At 32.2% G+C, this 23,219-nt stretch overlaps 1 protein-coding gene across 6 annotated transcripts in view; it reads right to left on the bottom strand.

The window, feature by feature from the left end:
• The window catches only part of LOC143047425 (dynein axonemal heavy chain 1-like), a 125,123-nt gene that overhangs the window by 87,024 nt on the left and 14,880 nt on the right, over window positions 1-23,219 (bottom strand). For 5 of the 6 annotated variants that reach the window (XM_076220483.1, XM_076220481.1, XM_076220478.1 and 2 more), the window contains exons 11-30: window positions 22,615-22,782; window positions 21,565-21,695; window positions 20,864-21,014; window positions 20,095-20,288; window positions 19,138-19,363; window positions 17,643-17,762; window positions 16,780-16,862; window positions 15,589-15,730; window positions 15,004-15,159; window positions 11,073-11,271; window positions 9,758-9,870; window positions 8,121-8,261; window positions 6,672-6,884; window positions 6,218-6,382; window positions 5,369-5,596; window positions 4,755-4,934; window positions 1,883-2,298; window positions 1,232-1,322; window positions 922-1,019; window positions 75-180 (exon numbers count right to left, since the gene is read on the bottom strand). In XM_076220483.1, coding sequence (XP_076076598.1) covers window positions 75-180; window positions 922-1,019; window positions 1,232-1,322; window positions 1,883-2,298; window positions 4,755-4,934; window positions 5,369-5,596; window positions 6,218-6,382; window positions 6,672-6,884; window positions 8,121-8,261; window positions 9,758-9,870; window positions 11,073-11,271; window positions 15,004-15,159; window positions 15,589-15,730; window positions 16,780-16,862; window positions 17,643-17,762; window positions 19,138-19,363; window positions 20,095-20,288; window positions 20,864-21,014; window positions 21,565-21,695; window positions 22,615-22,782 — 3,321 coding nt within the window. The remainder of the gene's footprint in view (window positions 1-74; window positions 181-921; window positions 1,020-1,231; window positions 1,323-1,882; window positions 2,299-4,754; window positions 4,935-5,368; window positions 5,597-6,217; window positions 6,383-6,671; window positions 6,885-8,120; window positions 8,262-9,757; window positions 9,871-11,072; window positions 11,272-15,003; window positions 15,160-15,588; window positions 15,731-16,779; window positions 16,863-17,642; window positions 17,763-19,137; window positions 19,364-20,094; window positions 20,289-20,863; window positions 21,015-21,564; window positions 21,696-22,614; window positions 22,783-23,219) is intronic. The other variant, XM_076220482.1, reaches the window with a different exon arrangement.

Consider the following 23,219-nt stretch of genomic DNA (forward strand, 5'->3'; position numbering starts at 1 on the left):
ACAAGGTGTTCAATGAAGATGATTTACAGGGGACACTATAAGTAATAGCAATTCACACAAAAAGTCCTTCCTACCCTTTGTGCCTGGGCTTTCTGTATAGTTGTAATCTGTTGAGCCACAACAGATAATACTTCAATGTCTATACGATTGAACTCATCAAAACAAGCCCATGCTCCAGCACTGAAATAAGTCAGTTTATGGTTAGAGTAAGGGAGATAACTCGTAGAGTAAGGGAGATAACTATTATAATCAGTAATGCGTTTTTAAATAGGTAGAGTAACCAATGCTTTTTGAAACATTCATGTGAAACAGAATTGAAAAGCATATACATTCTTTTTCAATGGTTGACACACACATAGCATAACACATAACATCATATCAGTAATTTTTTTGTAAATAGGTAAAGTAACCAACGCTTCTTTAAACACTCACGTAAAACAGAATTGAAAAGCATACATATTTTTTTTTAATGGTCAACACAAACATAGCTTAACATAGCTTCATTTAAATCTGAATAAAATTAAAGTAGAACAGATTGGTTGCAACCTACAAGATAACTTGTAAAAGTATGTGTTTATGGTGTAAATTTGAGACCTGTTCTAAGTTAATACCTCTATTAAAAATTGTAATATTTTATGGACGTAACCGAAATTTATCCTAGTTAATCCTAAAGAGAATGTTGTAAAGTAAGGGGTCACCACACGAGACAAAGTGAGATATATTGAAGACTAAGGATTTCTGAATTCATTCTATAGAAACTTCAAGGCTAAGTTCATGCCCCTTTGAATTTCAGTAATTCAAATTTCCCAATGTCGCCTCATGAGTTATGACTTATTCTCAATTTGAATGCACTTGATTCCAAAATTTGACAGAATAAACATTTTACTCTGGCATCTATTCCTAGAAATAAATAAGTTTTACCTAGCTAATCCTTTGAAGAATTTACCCATAGCCATGTAATCCAGCTGGTCAGAGCAGTTAAATACAACACACTGATTGGCCATAGCTTTGGCAAGATCCTAAAAAGACAGAAAGATTTGTTTATACAGTTAGAATAAAATAAATAATAATCTTTGAATTAGTGTTTATGTATTTCTTTCATTTGTACTTATTTTCATTATTAAGAAAAGTATAAAAAAATAATAAATGAATACAATAATTAAATAGAAACAGCAAATTTGATTCCATCAAAGGGAGACAAAAAATTACAACATGAATAAAAGTTATGTACCTTTGTGGTTTCTGTTTTTCCAGTACCAGCTGGTCCTGCAGGAGCACCACCAAACTTAAGATGGAGAGCTCCAGTCAAAGTCAGATAACATCTACAATATCAAGTTTGTTTTAACTTTTTACTTAAGGGCAAAATAAAGCATATTTGTGTTTCCTGTACCCTACCTATCCTAATTTTTCTTAACACATTTTATGGACATTTTTTGGTAAAGCACAGTTAGCAAGTCCTGCATTTTGGTTAAGCATTGTCAAAGTCCGACCAATTCCCAATATAGTATACAAAAATGTTTAAAAAATATTATAATATATTTTCTTGTCAGGTCTTATTAGCTGTTTTTGATTTACATGGGTCTTCAATGCAGTGAGAATCTCACTCACTAAGAGGAGTCCTTCAGCTGGCTCCTAAACAAATATGTAAACTAGTACATATGGGAAATTGCATTGTTGATATTTACAGAAATAGAACCTATATCCTAATATTGGGGCCTTTTATAGCTGACTATGCGGTATGGGCTTTGCTCATTGTTGAAGGCTGTACGGTAACCTATAGTTGTTAATTTCTGTGTCATTTTGGTCTTTTGTGGATAGTTGTCTCATTGGTAATCATACCACATCTTCTTTTTTATACTATATGAATCTGTATTGAACTGACCTGTCAGTAAGAGGAGTGATGACAAGACGTAATGTGTTACCCAGATATTCATAACCATAAGCAAATTCAGCATTGACAGCTTGTAACCACATGTTTTCGTCATGCCAATAATATCGAATTTGGCTGACCCATTCAAAGTCATTCTGATTGGCCACGCCTTCCTCTAACATCTTAATAATAACATCTCTAGCGTGCACTTCTACTACGATCAAAGCAGACATGGTCATACGTCCAATCCTAGATATATCAGTTCTCACTAAATTTCGTAAATCGTCTAATTGTGACAGAAGAACATCAAATAATTCCTTCAGATTTCCCTCGGCCAAGGCTTGGGACACTTCTTCTGTCCAGTACGTCTGGCAACCACAGATGACCACTTGTCCTGGCCAGTCCAGTACCCATTGAGTTCTGGCTTTCTAAAAATAGAAATTGAAAACTACAATGTTAGGTTTACAAAATTTGGTTATCTATTATATCTATAACTATCTAGAAATCAATGATACGTACAAACCAATAATTGCTCATATTCAATAAACTGTTATCACAGATTTTCAAAGTCAATAGACCATGACTAAGGGGGCGGAGCTAAATTATATCCATGGAAATGAGATATGCCAATGCTTATATGTCTGGCCTTTTTTGTAATTTTGATTATGCAAATGTTGCAATCAAAATAGCAATGTACTTCAACATCTTACACAAGTTATACAAATATTTAAAGTCAATGAACCATGACTGAGTTACATGGCTAAACAATATCCATGTAAATGAGATGTGCCAATGCTAATACAACTGTATACAACTGTATACAAATACCATTGACTCATTATAGTTCCCAAACCTAAATAAAAACATTAACTTGCAAACTATGTAAAAGTTTCAAAGTCAATGAACCATGAAGAGGGGGTGGGGCTATATAATCTCCATGGAAACGATACTTGCAAATGCCAATAAATTTGCATACCAAATATCATTGACTTAACATTAGCAGTTCATCTTAAACTTAGAGATCTAATCACAAACTAATACATGTAAACTAAGATAAGTTTCAAAGTCATTAGACTGTGACTGAGGGACGAGGCCGAATATTCTCCATGGAAATGAGATGTGCCAATGCTTATACAACTGAATACCAATTAACATTGGCCTATCACTAATCATTCCCCTTGAACTGACCTAATCACAAACTAATACATGATAATTAAGAAAAAATTTTAAAATCAATAGACCATGACTAAGGGGGCGGAGCCAAATTATCTTCATGGAAATGAGATATGCCAATGCTTATGCAACTTCATACCAAATATCATTAACCACATGTGGTTCCCCATAAACTGACCTAATCACAAACTTATACATGTAAAATAAGCAAAAGTTTTGAAGTCAATAGACCGTGACTGAGGGGGCAGGACCAAATAATCTCCATGGAAATGAGATGTGCCAATGCTTGACCCACCAGTTTTAATTCACCATAAACTAGACCTAATCCCAAACTAATACATTGTTGACACCATCGCCGCCGCCGGAAACAGCATACCTATGTCTCGCTTTTTGACTCCGTCAAGGCGAGACAAAAGCAGTGGTGGATTCAGAGGGCGGTTCTGGGGTTAGAACCCCCCTTAACCCCAAAACCCCCTTTTTTTTGACGATCAATGCAATTGAAAGTGGACATATAGTTGTAAGCCCCTCTTTATCCTTGGTTGGGAGCCCCCTCCCCCTTTTTAAAATGGTTGGATACGTCCCTGAAAAACATCAGTAATTGACCAGTATAACTATCACTGCAAGCAACTTTTAGATAAAGCAATATATTTTTTATACAGCCAATTCCAGTGGGTGTGTAAGGAAAAGTAATATCTTTGGTTTGCTTGCTTTCTAGCTGAACCATGAAGTTGGTATTAGGTCAGTTAAACTACCCTCCTTTAAGAATAGACTAGTCTGACAGATAACCAATCTATCTGTCTGTAGGACTAGACTACTTCTAAAAAAGAGTAATTTACCTTAGGGCTATTCCAGAAAAAAATGTATAGGGGGTTGGACGGCAGTTTTTGTCAGCACCCGCCACCCAGACAATTGTAATTGAGAATTATAGTGCATTATAGTGTGAAAAGTTGCTCTGATACCCATCACCCATGTATTATCAATATAATGTGCCTTCCAACCCCCCCCCCCCCCCCATACATTTTTTTCTGGAATAGCCCTTACCTAATACTGAGTCCTGACTTCCTGGTTCAGCTAGCAAGCATGCTAACCAAAGATATTAAATTTACCTACACACTCATTGGAATTTGCTGAACAGCTAAAATCTATTCTAAATGGCTTATAGGAAACTTGATAAATTTTGTCAAATTACTACAGTAAAAAGCAAAAAACATTTGTTTAAACTTGTCTCAGCTGTTTACACTGTTCTTGCATTCTGATATCTGACATATATTGTAATAATAACATTACATGTATGTTTCGTTATGATATGTTTATTTTGATTGGCTTACAGCAATTTCCTATCATTCTGAAATTAACTGTCATTTCAAACTGAAATGTAACATTTATAATGATAATGGCACATGCTTCATACAAAATGTACTTTGGTCAACGCTTTTACACCACAATAAATTAACAAAAAGAAACATTCAATTCTTAAAAGAAAATGTTTTCTAAAATAAAGATAATTATTCTTGCATTTTCTCAAAAATTACAATAATAAATGTAGCTTGCCAAGGCTCTGTGTTGGAGACCATATTTTGGCCTATTACTGTTTTTCTTTTACAAATTGTCACTTGGATGGAGACTTGTCTCATTGGCACTTATAACACATCTTCTTACATCTATACAATAGTTTCTGAATAAACAGAATATTTCTAAACATAGAACTTACAACTTTATAATCTTCAAGAGCAGCTTTGATAATGAGTCTCATACTCTCCTTCATACAATTTTCAATTTCTAACATCCATTCTTCCACATTTCCAGTGGGGTACATTGTCCTAATAAAGTCTACTTCTTCTCCTTCACCTGAGAACATCTTTGTTATCTTCAAATCATCCTCAAATTGCAACTGAAATAAAATCATAACTACAGCTGATCAATCATACACTCCTTACCGTATTTGGTTATGTAAAGTCCGCATATTTTTCACGAGCAGACTAAAAGTATGAAAATAAAAATATTATAAACCTTTCTGATCTGACATAGTTTGTATAAAATTTCTCAAGGACATTGTATTGACTATGCGGTATGGGCTTTGCTCATTGTTGAAGGCCATGCAGTGACCTATAGTTGTCAATTTCTCTGTCATTATGGTCTCTTGTTGAGAGTTGTCTCATTGGCAATCATACCACATTTTCTTTTTTATATCTTAATTGATAAAGTACTAAAAAAAATTTTTACAAACTTACCAAACTCTGTGGTAATTTCAAAAAGAGGAAGGTCTATAAAACCTGACAATCAATTGTATCAACTATATACAGTTTATACAGGTGTTTTACTCACCTTAGCAATATTCTCAAAACATTTCTTGAGATGAGGCTGTACAGCTTTAGGATCTTTAGTCTGGGAGAGAATTTCCAACAATTCATCATCAGACAGGAAGTAGAATCTGGGGAAAGCATTTCTCTTTGTCTCCAGGTACTCACTCAGACCTTTCTGTACCTGTTCCAAAAGTTTGTTGCTTTCACGGAGATTGTCCAAGAGACGATTATCTGGACAAAGTGAAATGACCTGAAAAATAACAAATGATCAACTTCAACTGAAGAAGAATTTATCTGGACACAATAAAATAACCTACAATGATAACTAGTTGATTTTTGAATAAAAACCTCAGTTTACAACCAGTGGCGGATCCAGAACTTTTCATAAGGGGGGCCCACTGACTGACCTAAGGGGGCTGCTCCAGTCATGCTTCAGTGATTTTCTATATAATCAACTAATTTTTTCCCACGAAAGAGGGGACAGGGTCCCCAAGGCCCCCCACCCCTGGATCCTCCTATGACAACTCAATCAACTCCTACTTCATTACTATAAGTTTTGAAGAGAAGGCAGTCCACTGCAATTGCATGTCACCAGTCTTCATTCATTTACTAGAATCTTGCTTTTTCTTTTAGATGTTGTAAAAACCACAATTTTATATGACATTGAATATAATTCTCTTTACTACCCATGGCACCTGTCTTAGTTCATTTAGTAGAATGAGGATATTTTTCTAAAAAAATCTGGTATTGATACTTTTTTTAAATGTATGAAGAATTTATCTAACTGCTTTCTAGATTATTTTGTCAAAAGGTCCATGCAAAATTTGTTACTCCAATATTTACCCGAGTATTTCCTTCAAGATTCACTTACCTGTGGGTTATCTCTAGCAGTTTTCATGATTTTTCTCCAGATTCTGTCCATGGTTTGGTACCTCTTACTCTCGACTGGAAGCTGTCTCTGAATGTCATCAGAGCTAAAAATAGGTTCCAAGTACAGCCACGATCTCTGACAAGCTAACCATTCATCTAATACATCCTGAAATCATAAATAATAAAAAATTTGAAGTAATATAAAAACAATTTGCTGTAAGTTTTACCATTATAAACAACAAAATTAATTAATTGACTGTTTGATAATCACAGCATGTGTTATTTTTAGATTCATTTTTTTTTTAAACCTAACTGAAAATCCTTCAGGTGTCTGCTTTGATAATACCCATAAGATTACAATGGAAAACACAGCAAAAATGTTTAATAAAAAACACAAATATATAAATTTTTAAAAAAATGTTGTCTTTTTAAAAAAAATCATTATTTGTACAAACCTGTGTTGTTTTGAGCTTATTTTCCCAGTTGCTAATACGATCCTCAAAAGGCTTCTTGTATGGTGAGAATGACATACTCTGAGTCATGACGATATGATCGTCTAACAACTGTGATGTTTCTTCAGATGCCTTTAGGATGTATGTTCCTGTACTCTTATAGTCTTTAATCTCAAAATACACTGGTTCCCATTCCTTCTCCATCTTATCTAAGGCCTGTTAATATAATAAAATAAGACATGTTAACATTTTAAAATAGACTGGTTCCCATTCCTTCTCCAGCTGATCTAAGGCCTGTTAATATAATAAAATAAGACATGTTAACATTGTAAAATAGACTGGTTCCCATTCCTTCTCCATCTTATCTAAGGCCTGTTAATATAATAAAATAAGGCATGTTAACATTGTAAAATAGACTGGTTCCCATTCCTTCTCTATCTTATCTAAGGCCTGTAAATATTAATGCAATTTAAAAATTAAGAGTTTACCAGTAGACAAAAAAATAATTTGTCAAAATAACTTTCATAGCACCCATATTATGACTTTTGGTATAATAAAACTAAAATAGAATATCTTAAGTTTTCAGTGAAGTATTTGTAGTGGTTATTGCATCGGACTACTAACACAAAGGTTCCTGGTTTGATTCCTGTTCCAGGATGAAAATTTCAAGGACTGAATTTTCGGCTCTCCCTTGACACCATTTGCGAGTATGGTCTTGAGGAAACGATGATAGTCCGTCGGAAGGGGACAACAAATGGCTGATCAGTGTTAAGAGAGAGAGTCATATCTCTAGCACAATACAGACACCCTTTTAGATTTTGAAAAAGAGCAGGCTAATGCCGCTACAAGGCAGCACTCGCACTTGTAAAGTGGAAAGGGATTAATATAAGTTGCAAAACTTGTTTCACAATCCACTATAAATAAATACATTTAAATTAAATTAGTGAAGTATGTGTTTCTCAGTCTTTAGCTTTCTATGGAGTATTTTGTATAATGATGTTTGCAATTTGTTTGTTTTTTTTATTTTGTCACATGGCAAGGTTAGTATGTCAATGACTTATTAATTTGAATATCCCATTAGTAACTTCCATATTTTTCAATACTTTGAAATTGTGGTGATTTATTTATCATGACAAATTGATTATTAATAACATCCAAATTTGAGCGCAATCTTACATTTTTTATTGAAAATTGTCAGCTGTAACTTTACCTGTTCAATGGAGTATTCTTTTCCAGCTACTTTGGTGATTTTAGCTTTTAGCTTTCTATGGAGTATTTTGTATAAAGGTGTTTGCAATTTGTTTGTTTTTTTTATTTTGTCACATGGCAAGGTTAGTATGTCAATGACTTATTAATTTGAATATCCTATTTGTAACTTCCATCTTTTTCAATACTTTGAAATTTGAGCGCAATCTTACATTTTTTATTGAAAATTGTCAGTGGTAACTTTACCTGTTCAATGGAGTATTCTTTTCCAGCCACTTCAGCAACTTTGGTGATTGTAGCCATATGTTTATCTAGTCCCATCTCCAAACACTTGGAGAATGTCAAATTCTTCTTTGGACGAACTGCCATGCCAATGTCTGCTGACAACTACAAATATATAAATATAATTATGCAAATATGATATCAATTATGAAAAAGATTTTACTAATTTTTTAATTTTCGTTTGGGCGAAATAAATCCTATCCCTTTCAAGTTAACATTCTTGTTGAAAGAATTAAGTCTTGCATATCACTTTTCTAAAGACCAACAAGTTTTTTCACCCCAATAAATTTCTAATGTTCAAAGTTCTCATAATTCCCTCATATTTCTAAATTTCTATGTAAATAAAATAAACAGCTGCACCATGAGCGCATGATATGCCCGACATCTTATGTGGAAGTCTTATGCAATAATCATAAATAGTTTCTGAGAAAGTTTTAAGCAATAACCATATATTGTTTTAGAGACACGGCGGGACATGTGAAACCCCTCACCCTGTTTTTTTTTTTACAAAAAACTAAATATTACCAAAATAAAATTTTGAATCAAAATCAAAAAGTATACAGATCTTTAGATTAATATAACAAAGAAGTGTGTAAAGTTTTAAGCAATAATCATAAATTATTTTTGAGATACGGCACGTCATGTAAAAAACCCTCCCCTGTTTTACAAAATACTCAATAACTCAAAAATAAATTTTGAATAATCACCAAAAAGTATACAGATCTTTAGATTAATAGAACAAAGAAGTGTGTAAAGTTTTAAGCAATAATCATAAATCGTTTTTGAGATACGGCACAACATGTAAAAAAAACCTCCCCCTTTTTTACAAAATACTCAATAACTCAAAAATGAAATTTTGAATCATCACCAAAAAGTATACAGATATTGAGATTAATATAACTAAGAAGTGTTTAAAGTTTTAAGTCATAATCAAGAATCGTTTTTGAGATACTGTGCGACATGTGAAAAAAACACACCCCTGTTTTAGTTATAAAGTGCTGTAACTCAAAAAGTTTAAATCTTATTTTCACCAAAAAGTATACAGATCATTTGACTATTGTAAGAAACAACTATATAAAGTTTCATGAAATTTGGATAAGTCGTTCTCTAGTTACGGTGCGACATGTTTATGCCGGACAGACGGACGGACAGACAGACAGACGGACGGACACCGGACATTTGTATACCATAATATGTCCCGTCAAAATTTTGACGGCGTATAAAAATCTGTATAGAAAAAATATTTCAAGACAATTAATTGGTGCCATCCTGCAAAAAAATAAGTTATTTGTATATTTCCAAAGAATGTCTCTTAAACTTGAAAAATGATCTCAATTTATAATCATCAATTGTTTAAAGTAAACCAAGTCAGCTATGAAGAAGTTCAGACATTTTTTACCAAATTATACAAATTTGATTTGATTTGATTAGATTTTTGGTGTTTTATGGCTATTTTTAAGCCCTGTTTTTGGTCTATTTGTGGTAGCCAGTTTTTAATGGCGAAGGAAGCTGGAGTGCTTTACAACTTTGAGAACACTCAACAATTTATGAGGAATTTTGTCTATATCTCACTCAACGTTAAGGTTTATGAACATATTTACCTGCTCCCAATGTCTGTTCCTCATACCAGGATTACGTAGACCTTGGATCAGTGGAATAAATGGTTTGAAATCCTCAATGTTTGCCTTTATCTCAGCTGCTACTTGTTGTACACCTAATGACAATAATTTGCATGGTAAAACAGTTTCATACCACAGACTAATGCCATTGCTGAACAATGACTAAAGACGTTACTTAGACATAATGTTGTCTATACATGTATTAGAAATGCAAATTTTCATACTGCTAAACATATTCCATTCAAGCATCTTCACATCAATTTCTGAGTTTACAGTTCCAAACATACCCCTTGATTAATATTTTTATCGCTATTTTACGAAATTTTCCTTTTATCTTGTTTGTAATATCCTTTCTCAGCTGAGTCAAGTGATATGAACAATTATTGCTAGAAACTAAGGGAGCACGTCAGTTGTCAATGAAATTAACAACATCGTCATAGGTAAAATAGCAATAAACAGATTATCATTGGTCATCTTGACTCGATTACTTTTCTCACTTTTGCAGTATCGGCTCAAGTGAAAAAATCAATTAACGATAATCTATAAAAACAAGTTCATTACTTCTCCATTATATTTTAGTATCATTTTCTAAGTAACTAAACATTAATTGCAGTTCAGTAAAAATGTATTTCTCTTGCTTGTTTTCTATTTAAGTTACATTTTTATGATTCATGTTTTTGCACTACGAGAGAATCATATGTTACTGAAGCAATCACGTTTCACTAAATTTTTGTACTACTCATAACAACTTCAGGATAAAACTAATTATTTGGGGAGTTTTATTTATGTTTTATCCAATTCAATCATAAATGAAAATGTTTACACTTTTTTTATGTGTAACAATTAAATTCAGACCATCGCATTTAAACAAGAATGTGTCCATAGTACATGGATGCCCCAATCGCACTATCATTTTCTATGTTCAGTGGACCGTGAAATTGGGGGCAAAACTCTAATTTGGCATTAAAATTAGAAAGATCATACAAGAGGGAACATGTGTACTAAGTTTCAAGTTGATTAAACTTCAACTTCATCAAAAATTACATTGACCAAAAATATTAACCAGAAGCGGGACAGACAGACAGATGAACAAACAGATGAACGGACATAGGAATGATCAGACGAACAAATGCACAGACCAGAAAACATAATGCCCATAAATGGGGCATAAAAATAATTTTTTAAACACGGTCTACAAAAATATATCTGCAATAAAAAATTTTACCTGAAGAGAATGAAACCAATCATAATAAAGAATTCCCAATTATACAAATTATTATCTAATAATTCAACAAACCTGGCATCTCTGCAAACACCTTATTAGATTTATGCATTGTTTTGTAAGAATCATTGACATTTTTCTCCACTTCTTCAGCATTAATGGCCTCCAATGGGTCGTTCATCCAGCTCTCATGCCATCTTAACCAATCAGAAACGGTCAGCCACAAGTTACGGAACGGTTCAAAATCCTTAACAAGCTTGCCTAATTTGTCGTACTATAATAACAAACACATAACTAACTCAGGTCACATGCACATTAAGCTTACAACAAATATACAGTCTATACAATCACATCTATGAAAAATAAATACAATAGGCCTTAGTAATGAAGAATTTTACATTTATCCATGCTTAAAGATCTCTAAAAAACTTTTTCCCCATCAATGAATAGGAAATATAGAGTTACCACCCTTTTCAGATCTCAAGCAAAGGAGGTTAATTAAATTTTGCACATGAATTGAAATAATTGTTTAACATGCTATAATGACCAAATTCCTATAAACCCATGTTCCTTTACTAATTTTTTCCCCCTTATTAAACAGGAAATAAAGTTATCCCTTTTAAAGATCCCCAGCAAAGGAGGATAATTCAATTTTGCATATGTCTGGTAATTTTTTTTTTATCTGCACTGATGACCTGATTTCAACCAATGTTCCATAACTCAAAAGGTTTTTACCCATCGATTAATAGGAAATAAAGTATTTCCAATTTCAAGATCTTCAGTTAAGTCATTTTTTTTTATTAAGGTCAAAAACAGTTAATGGGCTATGTCACAGATTTTGGTAAAAATTTGCAAATAACTTTGGATTGCTGAATTATATCTGAAAATCGAAAAAAAAAAATCCTTTATCACTTTTATTTTCTGAAATATTACGGATTGAATTTTCCATTAGTATAGGAAGCAGATGAAATCAATGAAAAACGCTCATAAATTTCCGTTAAAATCATCAAATGTTTAATTTTTTACTTCTATAGATTTATCTTTATTATTAAGGCCTAACATTGAAATTAATAAATAATAATAGTGTCACACAAATATAAATAATATCTCTTTTCCTACTTGACATATATTATACAAAATACATGCATATATATATCAAGCAGATGTCTATGGTAAATAAATATTGAGTGAATTATGTGTCCCATATTTAAATATACACATAGACATACACTTTACAGCCGATTGCATCCAGTGTGTAGGGAGAGGTTGAATACTTGGTTAGCTTTCTTGTTAGCTGAACTGTGAAGTCATTATTAGGTTAGGTAAACTACCCTCCTTCGAGAGTACTAGTCCGACAGATCACAGGATGGTAGTTTACCTAAGCTAATAATGACACGGCTCATCTAGCAAGCAAGCTAACCAAAGATATTACCTTTACCTACACACTCAATGCAATCTACTGTAAAAAAAAAATACAATTAAGCAACAGACAACTACTTTCCTATTGAAAAATTGTCATCATAAAATAAAAAGCTATGTGTATTCAACTGAAAAAATAAAACATCTATTTATAATACAACACTGCATTAAGTGAAAGAAGTCTATTGTTTCATTTACTTAGAGAAAGATTGGGCCTCACACAAATCCATATTAAATATCTTCAATATTTTCCTGGGGTGTAAGAAATTCAGCTTTCTTCAGTGAGCAAAGTTAAACTTCAAGGTCAGAGATATAGAATTTCTTTCATGATAAAAGATACTGTGGAATTATTATTTTCATGGATACCAATTTTCATGGATTGAGGAAAACTTGCATTTTCATGGATAAGTGATTTCGCGGTTCTGCCAAATTCTGAACAAAACTTTATAGAAATACATTTTTTGTTGAACATTTAAATTCATTATCAGTCTTCACGCTGAACTGCTAAAAATTTTAGTTAGATTCTGTTAGCCTGTAGGTCTGATTTTTACAGGGCCGAGAGCAATTTTACCAGCCTGGGCTGCCGGGGCTGCCACTCGGCGTGAAGACTGTAATTTCATGGTTCACTAGTACCCACAAAACAAACGAATATTGGTATCCAACGAATGATAATAATTAAACCACATTATCCTTATTTTCAAATTTTGAAGATAGTCTGGCCCTATTTCTCTAGAAGTTAAAATGAATTAGAATAATAAAGAAATGGACGTTTTAAATGGTTCACTACAAGAGAAATACTCCTCCCTCTTCCTGCCCACCCTACCCTGTGATCCCCTATCTTAGATTTAATGCAATCAATATGCATCAGAATAATTTTTTAGAACAAATAAGCATGGGAAGGTTTAAGATAAAAGGTTTCTAATAATTATATGAACTTTCAGATGAAGATATCTCTTGATGTCTTTTTTGTGTTATGTTGCCGTCTCATGTTTTACCCATCTTCAAGGTCAAGGAATTACTACAAGTATATTTGCTTGTTACAGAAATGCTATGCTATCTAAATAAAAGTCTGAAAGATGACTGTCACAGTTAAAAATATATAATAACAGGAAAACAAGTGCATTATGGGTAAGTGAAATATGAGTAAGGAAAGCTATTGATAAGAAAACTAAGAAAAAGCTAAGAAATAAATCTTATATTGAAAGCTGTGTTCACAATCAGGTAAAAGCTAAAGGAAAAATTATTGTGCTGTAAATATGACTGAAAGCCTTCTGGATTAGACTTAATCTTTTGTAAATCATGTTGTTGATGTTCTGATCCGAATTGCATTCATTTTTTGTCATACAAGTTTCTTAAATGTATTTTCATCCCTTTGAGTTTATCTTTTTGTACAGGAAAATCAATGAATGAATGATTGGTTTTTCAAAGAGATATTCGAAGTTTCCATTGAAGGAACTTCAAACAGAGCAAAAGCTAGTATATATATATATATTCAATGGTAGAGTTCAGCTTGCAAAAATTTCAAATAGCCTAGTTAACAAAAACAGTTTCTGGGGAACGGTTTTATTTCCTTGGAAATCAATTTATAAAAAACAAAATCTAAGAAATCTCAATATAGCAATGGGGAGCACTTTCAATAATTTCATTTAGTCATGCTCTAAAAATGATCATTTTATTTTCATTTAAATTTTTTCATTTTTTTTAAAATCACTGAATCAAATTGAAAGTTCAGTAACTCAACAACATGATATATCAAGATGACGGACAAATACAGAAGGATTTTTTTTTCTCATTCTCACAACACAATAATCTTATGCACTGCTCTAAAGCGCTAGTCTTTCCTGGTCTGTTTTTACAGCAGAAATAAATCAGGGAAACATATTAAGGACATGGCTAGGAAAAATCTGAAAAATACAAAACTTCCCACACGGTTAGATAAGGAAGAAAAATTGGTTATATCAAAGGCATAATATATGTAGGAAAAGTCCATAGAATAATATCTATTTAAAGTATTGGAAAAAGGAAGAAAGGGGTCTAACTATTTACAGCAAGTACTTTGCCTTAAGGGAAGCTGACAAGGGAAAAAATCTAGAATTGAATGAGTATTCAAAGGCATTGTTGTTATTCAGAGTTTTTCAAAGGCATTGTTGTTATTCAGAGTTTTTAAAGATATTGTTGTTAATATTCAGAGTTTTTCAAAGACATTGTTGTTATTCAGAACACTTTTCAAAGACATTGTTGTCATTCAGAATGTTTTTCAGACATTGTTGTCATTCAGAACGTTTTTCAGACATTGTTGTTATTCAGAGAGTGTTTCTAAAGACATTGTTATTATTCAGAGTTTTTCAGACATTGTTGTTATTCAGAGTTTTTCAGACATTGTTGTTATTCAAAACATTTTTCAGACATTGTTGTTATTCAGAGAGTGTTTTTAAAGACATTATTGTTATTCAGAGAGTTTTTCAAAGATATTTGTGTTATTCAGAGAACATTGACTTGGCAACCTTTACTGCATTGTAAATAGAATACCAGTAAACAGAGTACCAGTCAACAAATGATAATATACCTTTATTGTTGCCCTACTTACATTTGTTACTGGTTGACCAAACAACCTTTCTCTGTTGTTGTATGTCTGGGCCAAAGTTTGTGCCTCTTTCAGTTGTTTGTTGATCCTCCTAACCTCATTTGCTATTTCTTGTGCTCTACTAATGTCTGTGTGAGCAGCCATACCAGCTACTACCATCTAAAAATAGACCAAAAAAGTGAAATTTTGTTTCCTCAAACCATGAAATTTGATACTTAATGAATGGTTCCACAGTGTCATTCTAGAGATAACAGCTGAAAAATCTTTTCACAAACTGTTATTGCAATTGGTAAAAAAATTTGCCATACTTCAAAATTATGAATACATGTATGGAGAGCATACAAAATCACATTTTATTTACTTGCTTGTCTTTAAAAGAATAAAAAGAGGGAAATAGTATGATTTACGATGAGACAACTATCCACGAATGTTAAACGATAGGGATGTAAGCAAGGTAAAAACCCATATGGTATAATCAATTGTAAAAAGTCATGGCAAAATGTGAGACAATTCAAACGCTTAAACCAAGGACCTGATACATGACAAAACAATTAACAAAATATAGATATGAGAGACATTTGCACTTACTTGTAGTGTGTCCAAACGGTCATTGAAGTTAGCCTGGTCAGATGTCTGTAGTTTACGGAACCTCTCTTCATCCTCCTCTAACTGTGTATAGGTCGCCTCCATTTGTCTCTCTATCTTATGGGGCCATGCAATAGCAGTCCACCTTAATTTTAGAAAAAAAATAATGATAAATTAAGGAAGATGGGGTGTCTAAATTATAATCCATAGAACTTTTTAATAATTTGCCAAAATGTAATTTATATTATGCCTCTTTTATGTCATTTTCTATATTTAAAGGAAAATTCTTACACATGAATTACCTACTACTAACAAAAGGACAAGGTTCACTAATGGCACAAAATGGCCTAAAATATCAACTTTATCATAAAACACCAAAAAGGTCTCAATTTGGTTCGTAAAAGGGTCTATTCCAAAAGTATAAATGCTAAATATATCAGTTCTTTTCATAAGACTACAAGATATTCGCCAAAGTTAGCCCATTTTGGACATTTTGTCAAAATATGATGATTTTGTGCATTTTTCAGACCTAAAAGCTTTTGAAACACCTTGGCCGCCACCTACGATCCAGAATGTGTTGTAACCAAAAGATTCCAATTTTGATATATATTTCATCAATATAAAAACTGTTTGGATCGTAGATGGAGGCCAAGGTTAATTATGCCAAAAACTATTAAAATTATGGACAAAAAGTACCAAAATTGACCTTTTAATACAAATTATGCTCATTTAAGGGGTCATTGCTCCATAAATAGTAAAGGAAAGTGCCAGAAAAAATATTTTTGTCTTAGTAGTATTATCACAAGTATTTCTATGTGACATTTGTAATTTTTTGCCCCAATTCAAAAAACATAAAAAAAATCAGGGCCAATTTTAACCCTTTGTCAACCTTCTCCTTTGCAGATTTTATTAAAGATCTAGACTGATTGTTTTCTGGTATTTCAAAATCCAAGATGGAGGAAGACACCCTATCTACCTTAATGGCATCTAAGAGAAACAGCATGTACTCAAAAAAATATTTGCACAAAAAAAAACCACCCAAAATATTAACATCATTTTTTAATCTTGTAGATTTTGTTATCAATTATAATAGTAAGTCCAATTTTTAGGCCAAATATAAGCCTTCCTTAACCTACTTCTTTCATTGACATCTTATATCAATGTATATATTATATACTATAATCATTTACTCACTTTGCATTGAAATCATCTTGTGACAGATTGTAGTAAAATTCTTCTATCAGTTCATAATCTTCCATAGCTTTGTCAATTTGTTCCTAAAATTGCAAAAAATATTTTATAATTTCATAGTCCTACAAACTTTGTCATTTTTTTCAAAATATCTTAACATGATATATTTTCTTAAAGAAAAAAACATTCATCTGTTAACCAATTTTTCAATTTTAAAAGCTCATTTCAATTAAAATTTATCAATAGTATTAAATAAAACTTAATAATATTTAAATCATTTAAACTCACATATCCTCAAATTTATCATATGTTCTGTCAAAGCAGTTTTGGATTTAGCACTTAAAAATTCACAAAAGATAGCAAAACAATAAGTTCACACCGTTGTGATGGTATTTTATCTATATTTGTAAAATAACTACATTGCTATAAATCATTTAAGGGAGTTCTCTACTCAGTTTCAAAATAACAAGCTTTTGATAACACTAGTATATATTAATAGGGGATTAATAGAGGAACCAAATGAGCAAAAAAAATTTATAGGTCAATGCGCTTGTTTTCGAGATATTAGCCATTGAAATTTTGGCGGGAAAATGATCTCTCTTGAGCTCATAGCTTTATCATTGACAATTTTAAGTTCTCAAAAACTATTAAAAAATAACAAAGATTTAATAAAACTTTTATAGATGGCTTATAATAATACATGTAAAAGATTTATAAAAAGAAAAATAGGGGTCAATGAACAAAATATTTGAATGCACTCAAATGGATAAAACCAGAGGATTCCGAAAATCTGACAAAAATTCCAAAACATGACAAGCGAATATCCTTAATGTGAATGTTTGATCACATTATTTAACTATTCCTACCTGATGTTCCTTGATTTTCTCTGGAATTCCTTTCATCCATTCTCTCATGTCTGACAGCTCTTCAATACAATTACATTTGTCATACAACTTCCTGCTTATATCTTTAAACGATTCACATGCCTACAAAATTATTAAAAACATGTTTAACCAGTAGAGCATGTACAACTATTAAACATGAGTGTGACCATTGAACATATGTTTAACTATTAAACATGTGTGTGACCATTGAACATATGTACAACTGTTAAACATGTGTGTAACCATTGAACATATGTACAACCATTAAACATGTGTGTAACCATTGAACATATGTTCAACTATTAAACATGTGTGTCTGACCATTGAACATATGTACAACTATTAAACATGTGTGTGACCATTGAACATATGTACAACCGTTAAACATGTGTGTCTGACCATTGAACATATGTACAACTATTAAACATGTGTGTGACCATTGATAATATGTACAACCGTTAAACATGTGTGTAACCATTGAACATATGTACAATCGTTAAACATGTGTGTGACCATTGAACAAATGTACAACCATTAAACATGTGTGTAACCATTGAAAATGTGTAAAATCATAAAACATATGTATATTGTGACCATTAAACTGATGCATTTCTTACAAAATCATTAAACACATGTCAATTATCATTTAACACACATTTAATCACCAAACACAGGTTTAATTGTTAAAACGGATACAGCATTTACGAAAGTTGCAATTCATTAAAATCTTTGTGGCTTTCAAATCGATTTCTTTAATAATGCTTATCTTCTCTATTCTTTTAAGTTCTGATAGTAGTTTTCCTGTAAAAATACAAACTGCTCTGTCATGTCAGAATTTAATATGCATGGAATTATGTTCAAACTAAGTAAGCACTTAGCACTGAATCATCAAGGTTGCGTTCATTATTGTAGTAGCTACATAGGGCTACATAGATTTATGACTATTGAGCGTGTAGCTAGCCTATACTAGTTGCTACGTAGATATTGATAGGAGCTATGCTAGCTACTTGTTCAATAAGTCATAAATCTATGTAGCACTACATAGCCGCTACGATATTGAACGCAGCCCTGCTGTCAATCTGACCTTCTGCAATAAAAATCATCATTGATGAACTGTCCCTAATCAAGAAAAAGATCACTAAACAAGCAGTCACAGTCACTACAGTCACCACTAGAAACATGAAATCAACATAACATTGCAAATATTGTAAATCTAGAAAATATTGCAAGGTTCTTATCAGTGCAAATAACATGAGTGGGTAATCGTAACATTAAAAACTTGCATTCTTATATCGATACAAATATCTATGATGATGGCCTCAGAGAAGATTTATTATATAGCTAACTGTTTTCCTGAAATTGCATTAAATAATCCCACATTTTGTTTGGTTGTGTCTAAATCGCATTCATAAATGTTCTCATTAATTTCTAAATTTACAGAAAGAAATACAGATTAACATGATAAGTGAGTGCTTACATCATCAGCCTGTTTCCTAAGTTTCTTGGCCAGTAGTTCCAGTACAGCCAGACTGAGTTCTTTCCTCTTCTTACACAGTTTCTGCTTGACCTGGTCAGTGTTGACCCAGAATGGTCCAATTACTACATTGGTGGGTAAGGCATTCTCTAAAATTTCTCTTTCTTTCAAATGAAGTTCTACTTCATCCTTGACCTCCTGTGCTGTGTGTTCCTGAGCATCATATTCCCTGTAATGCAATAAGTCATATAACTATATGTCTAATAAGTAAGAGCGTATTACAGCAATACATCTTTATCAACAGATGAAGTATGTAAGCTTGCTTTCAGTAACTATCCCCATTCTTATAGAATTCAGTACCATGTCCTATGGAAAAGTGAACCCAAGGTTAACGCCATATATGGAAAAAAGTGAACCCAAGGTCAACGCCATATATGGAAAAGTGAACCCAAGATCAACGTCATATATGGAAAAAAGTGAACCCAAGATAAACGCCATATATGAAAAAGTGAACCCAAGGTCAACACCATATATGGAAAACTGAAACGAGACAAATTTTTCTTACTGACTTGGTTTTTTATATAGCTTTTATTTTGGGTCTTTTGCATTATCAGTCATTTGTTTCAATCCCTTAATTTAATTTTGATGATTTAGAATTTGGTTTTCAGTCCTCTTGGGTTGTTTTTGTAATTCACACTTTCTCTGGGTTAAGCCTTAAGGGCGTGTCATATGGTGCAGGTGCTTGTTTATTTTTTGTTGAAAAAAATATTATGACCACTAAAATAATAGGTAAAACTGAGCTAGCTATTGTATAATTGTTGTCACATCTACCTCTATTTATACATAACAAAGAGTTCACTACAAAAGGAATTTTTTTTATGTAGCAGTTCAATTGTTAGGGCTATTCCAGATTTAAATACATGGGAGATTGGAAGTAATAATATCAATCAGATATCTTACTCTACATATTTGTTGATATCTGTATTCATCAGCTCTAAATGTTTCTCATACTCTTTAGCATATGCTTTCATTGGAATCACAGCCTTCCTTATTGAGTTACAAATATTGTCTCTAAGTTCTTCCACAAAAGGCTCATGTTCTCCTACAGATTCCAGGAGTGGTGTGCCAGACCAGGTGATATCCTCAAGAATATACTACAAAACAATGGAAAATTTCTGTTAAACAAATGTTACATTGTTAATGTTTGAAATTTCAGACCTGCCAATATTTCTCCTACTAAACTCTCAATGCAGAGTGTCTTTGTCTAAATCACTTTTAATAATATGCATTTTTCAAATGTACATTCCAAACTTTATTTTTACATTTATTCATTGCCAAACAGAAACAATATTTCTAAAATCAGCTTTTGTCATGTTAAGATCTTTCATAGCTGACTATATGATAGGACCATATAATATGCGCAATGCTCATTGTTAAAGGTTGTAGAATATCCTATAGCTGCTTACATCTACATCAATTGAAATCTTTAAAAAAAAAAATGTTTCATTGGCAATCATACCACATATCCATATTTTTCATTTATACAACTGAGGGATAAGCTGTGTTGGTTGTATCTCTTCATTAAACTGATATAACTTCTAATGATCTTTGCAAAATGCATATATATTTATGTGTGACTCAGATACATATTTGACCTTTAAAATGATTTTTTCTTCTATTTTGTCAATATTAAACAGCAATCATTTTAGAAATAAACTTAATACATTACCTTTTCTAACTGAGGGATGTGCTGTGTTGATTGTATCCCTTTGTCAAACAGACCAACCAACATGCTCTCAAAGCTGTTCAGATTGGTACTATAGTGAGCACCCTGGTTATCTAACATCAGATCAACAAGAAACAACGCATTTCTCTTTGGTCTGCAATGACAAAAACATTTAAATAATAAAGATATAGTTCTGCTTAAAAAAAAAATTCAAAACAATACAAACACAATTTCCTTTTTAGATTAATTCATGTAAGCCCATTCTGACAGAAAAAATTTTTGTTTCAAACTCTTTTTTTATGCATCTGTCCTAAGTCAGGAGCCTGTTGCTCAGTAGTTGTTGTTTGTTGGTATGGTTCATAGGGGTTTCTGGTTTCTCATTTCTGATATAAATTATAATGTTGGTTTCCCTGTTAGAATTGTATGACAATAGTCATTTTGGGGTCCATAATAACTGCTGTCATGTGTGAGCTAAGGCTCTGTGTTGAAGACAGTACTTTGACCTATAATTGTTAACTTTTTACACATTGTGATTTGGATGGAGAGTTGTCTCATTGGCACTTATACCACATCTTCGTATTTCTCTTGATAAAATTAAGGAAGATTGACCAAATCTTAGTAAATGGGTTAACACATGAATGATTTTAGTTGCAACCACTAAAGAATGAGTTCTTGATTATAATGACTACATATATTCTACGTACTTAAAAGGACTCATGATGAAGTCACCTCCCCAAACAAATTCCTCCTCAAGAGTGAGAGCTGAGTGGCAAGCATCAATAACCATCTGTGTAAAGCTCAGTAGTGATTCTTGAATCAAATATCTCATGGAATCCTATAATACAAAAAATGTTTTCAAATATTAAGAGGGAAATCTCTCATTAGGGGTTCATATTTTGTAATTTCAATTTAGATAAAAATTCCTAAATACTGTAAATTCAGAAATTAGTTCGTGCATTTATTATTGGGATTTTCTCAGTTTAGACTTAAATGCGATTTTAATTTTTACAAATTTGAGAAAAATCCTGTTTAATTCATTTGAAATATTTTAAAATGCTAGTTTAAATTATTGCGTTTACAACTCTGTCGCATTTTTCACAATAATAAAAACCTCGCAATAATTTCTGAATTTACAGTATATTCCCTCACATAAAGTTGATTGCTTTCAAAATTATTATATGGATAGTTTGAGTCACAATTTCCAGTTACAATTCACTTAAATTTTATAACTGTGTCTATAAAAATGAATAATTGATATATAGGGGTCTGGATGGGGTTAACAGGATAGAAAATAATGAGAAAAAAGTGCATAATAAAGGACCCCCCCTCCAAACCACAAAAAAAAAGAGAAAACAAGAATGTGTCCATAGTACACGGATGCCACACTCGCACTATCATTTTCCATGTTCAGTGAACCATGAAATTGGGGTCAAAACACTAATTTGGCATTAAATTAGAAAGATCATATCATAGGGCACATCTGTACTGAGTATTAAGTTGATTGGACTTCCAACTTCATCAAAAACTTTAACCTGAAGCAGGATGAACGGACGGAAGGACAGACGGACAGAAGGATGAAAGAACGGAACCACAGACCAGAAAACATAATGTTCCTCTGCTATCGTAGGTGGGGCATAAAAATATAGTGAGTTGACATAAAAGATAAAGAATACAGAACAATGGTCTACAAAATTAGAGATTTAAGATTAAAAAGATCCACCCTAACACATGGTATAAAGATTGCTTCTTATTACCTGCATAATAAATTTAACCATTTCCATGAATGCTTTGAGTTTAGAGATTTGGTAGACCTCCCAGTTTGTCTCGTGTATGTTGAACCATCCTTTGCCAACATCTCTAAGTGAAGTACGGATATGAGTCCTCAATACTGTGATCCAGCTGTCTTTGAGGAAGAGGGATACCTGAAATATTAGTATATATATATATATGTGTTTTACTCATTGTTGAAGGTTGAACTTTGACCTATAATTGTTAATTTCTGTGTCATTTGGTCTCTTGTGGAGAGTTGTCTTCTTGGCAATCATACCACATCTTTTTTTATATGGCATTATAAATTTATTTAAGGAATGATTGTAAAATTTTTTCTGTCTATGAAGAAATAACATAAAAAATGTGGTGCACACTGAATAATGCGCGTAGCGGGTTATTTAACAGTGTGCATCACATTTTTTATGTTATTTCTAATAAACAGAAAAAATATTACAGTCATTTCTTATAATTTAATTCTAAATTCCATTTTAAACCGTAGAAAACCATGAAAAAACGTTGATGACTTCACAGCCACATGACTAAATTATGTCTATGGGCTCATAACAAAATAACGTCAGCCAATCAGAAG

Source organism: Mytilus galloprovincialis, chromosome 10, assembly GCF_965363235.1.
Source record: "Mytilus galloprovincialis chromosome 10, xbMytGall1.hap1.1, whole genome shotgun sequence".
NCBI classification, from domain to species: Eukaryota; Metazoa; Mollusca; class Bivalvia; order Mytilida; family Mytilidae; genus Mytilus; species Mytilus galloprovincialis.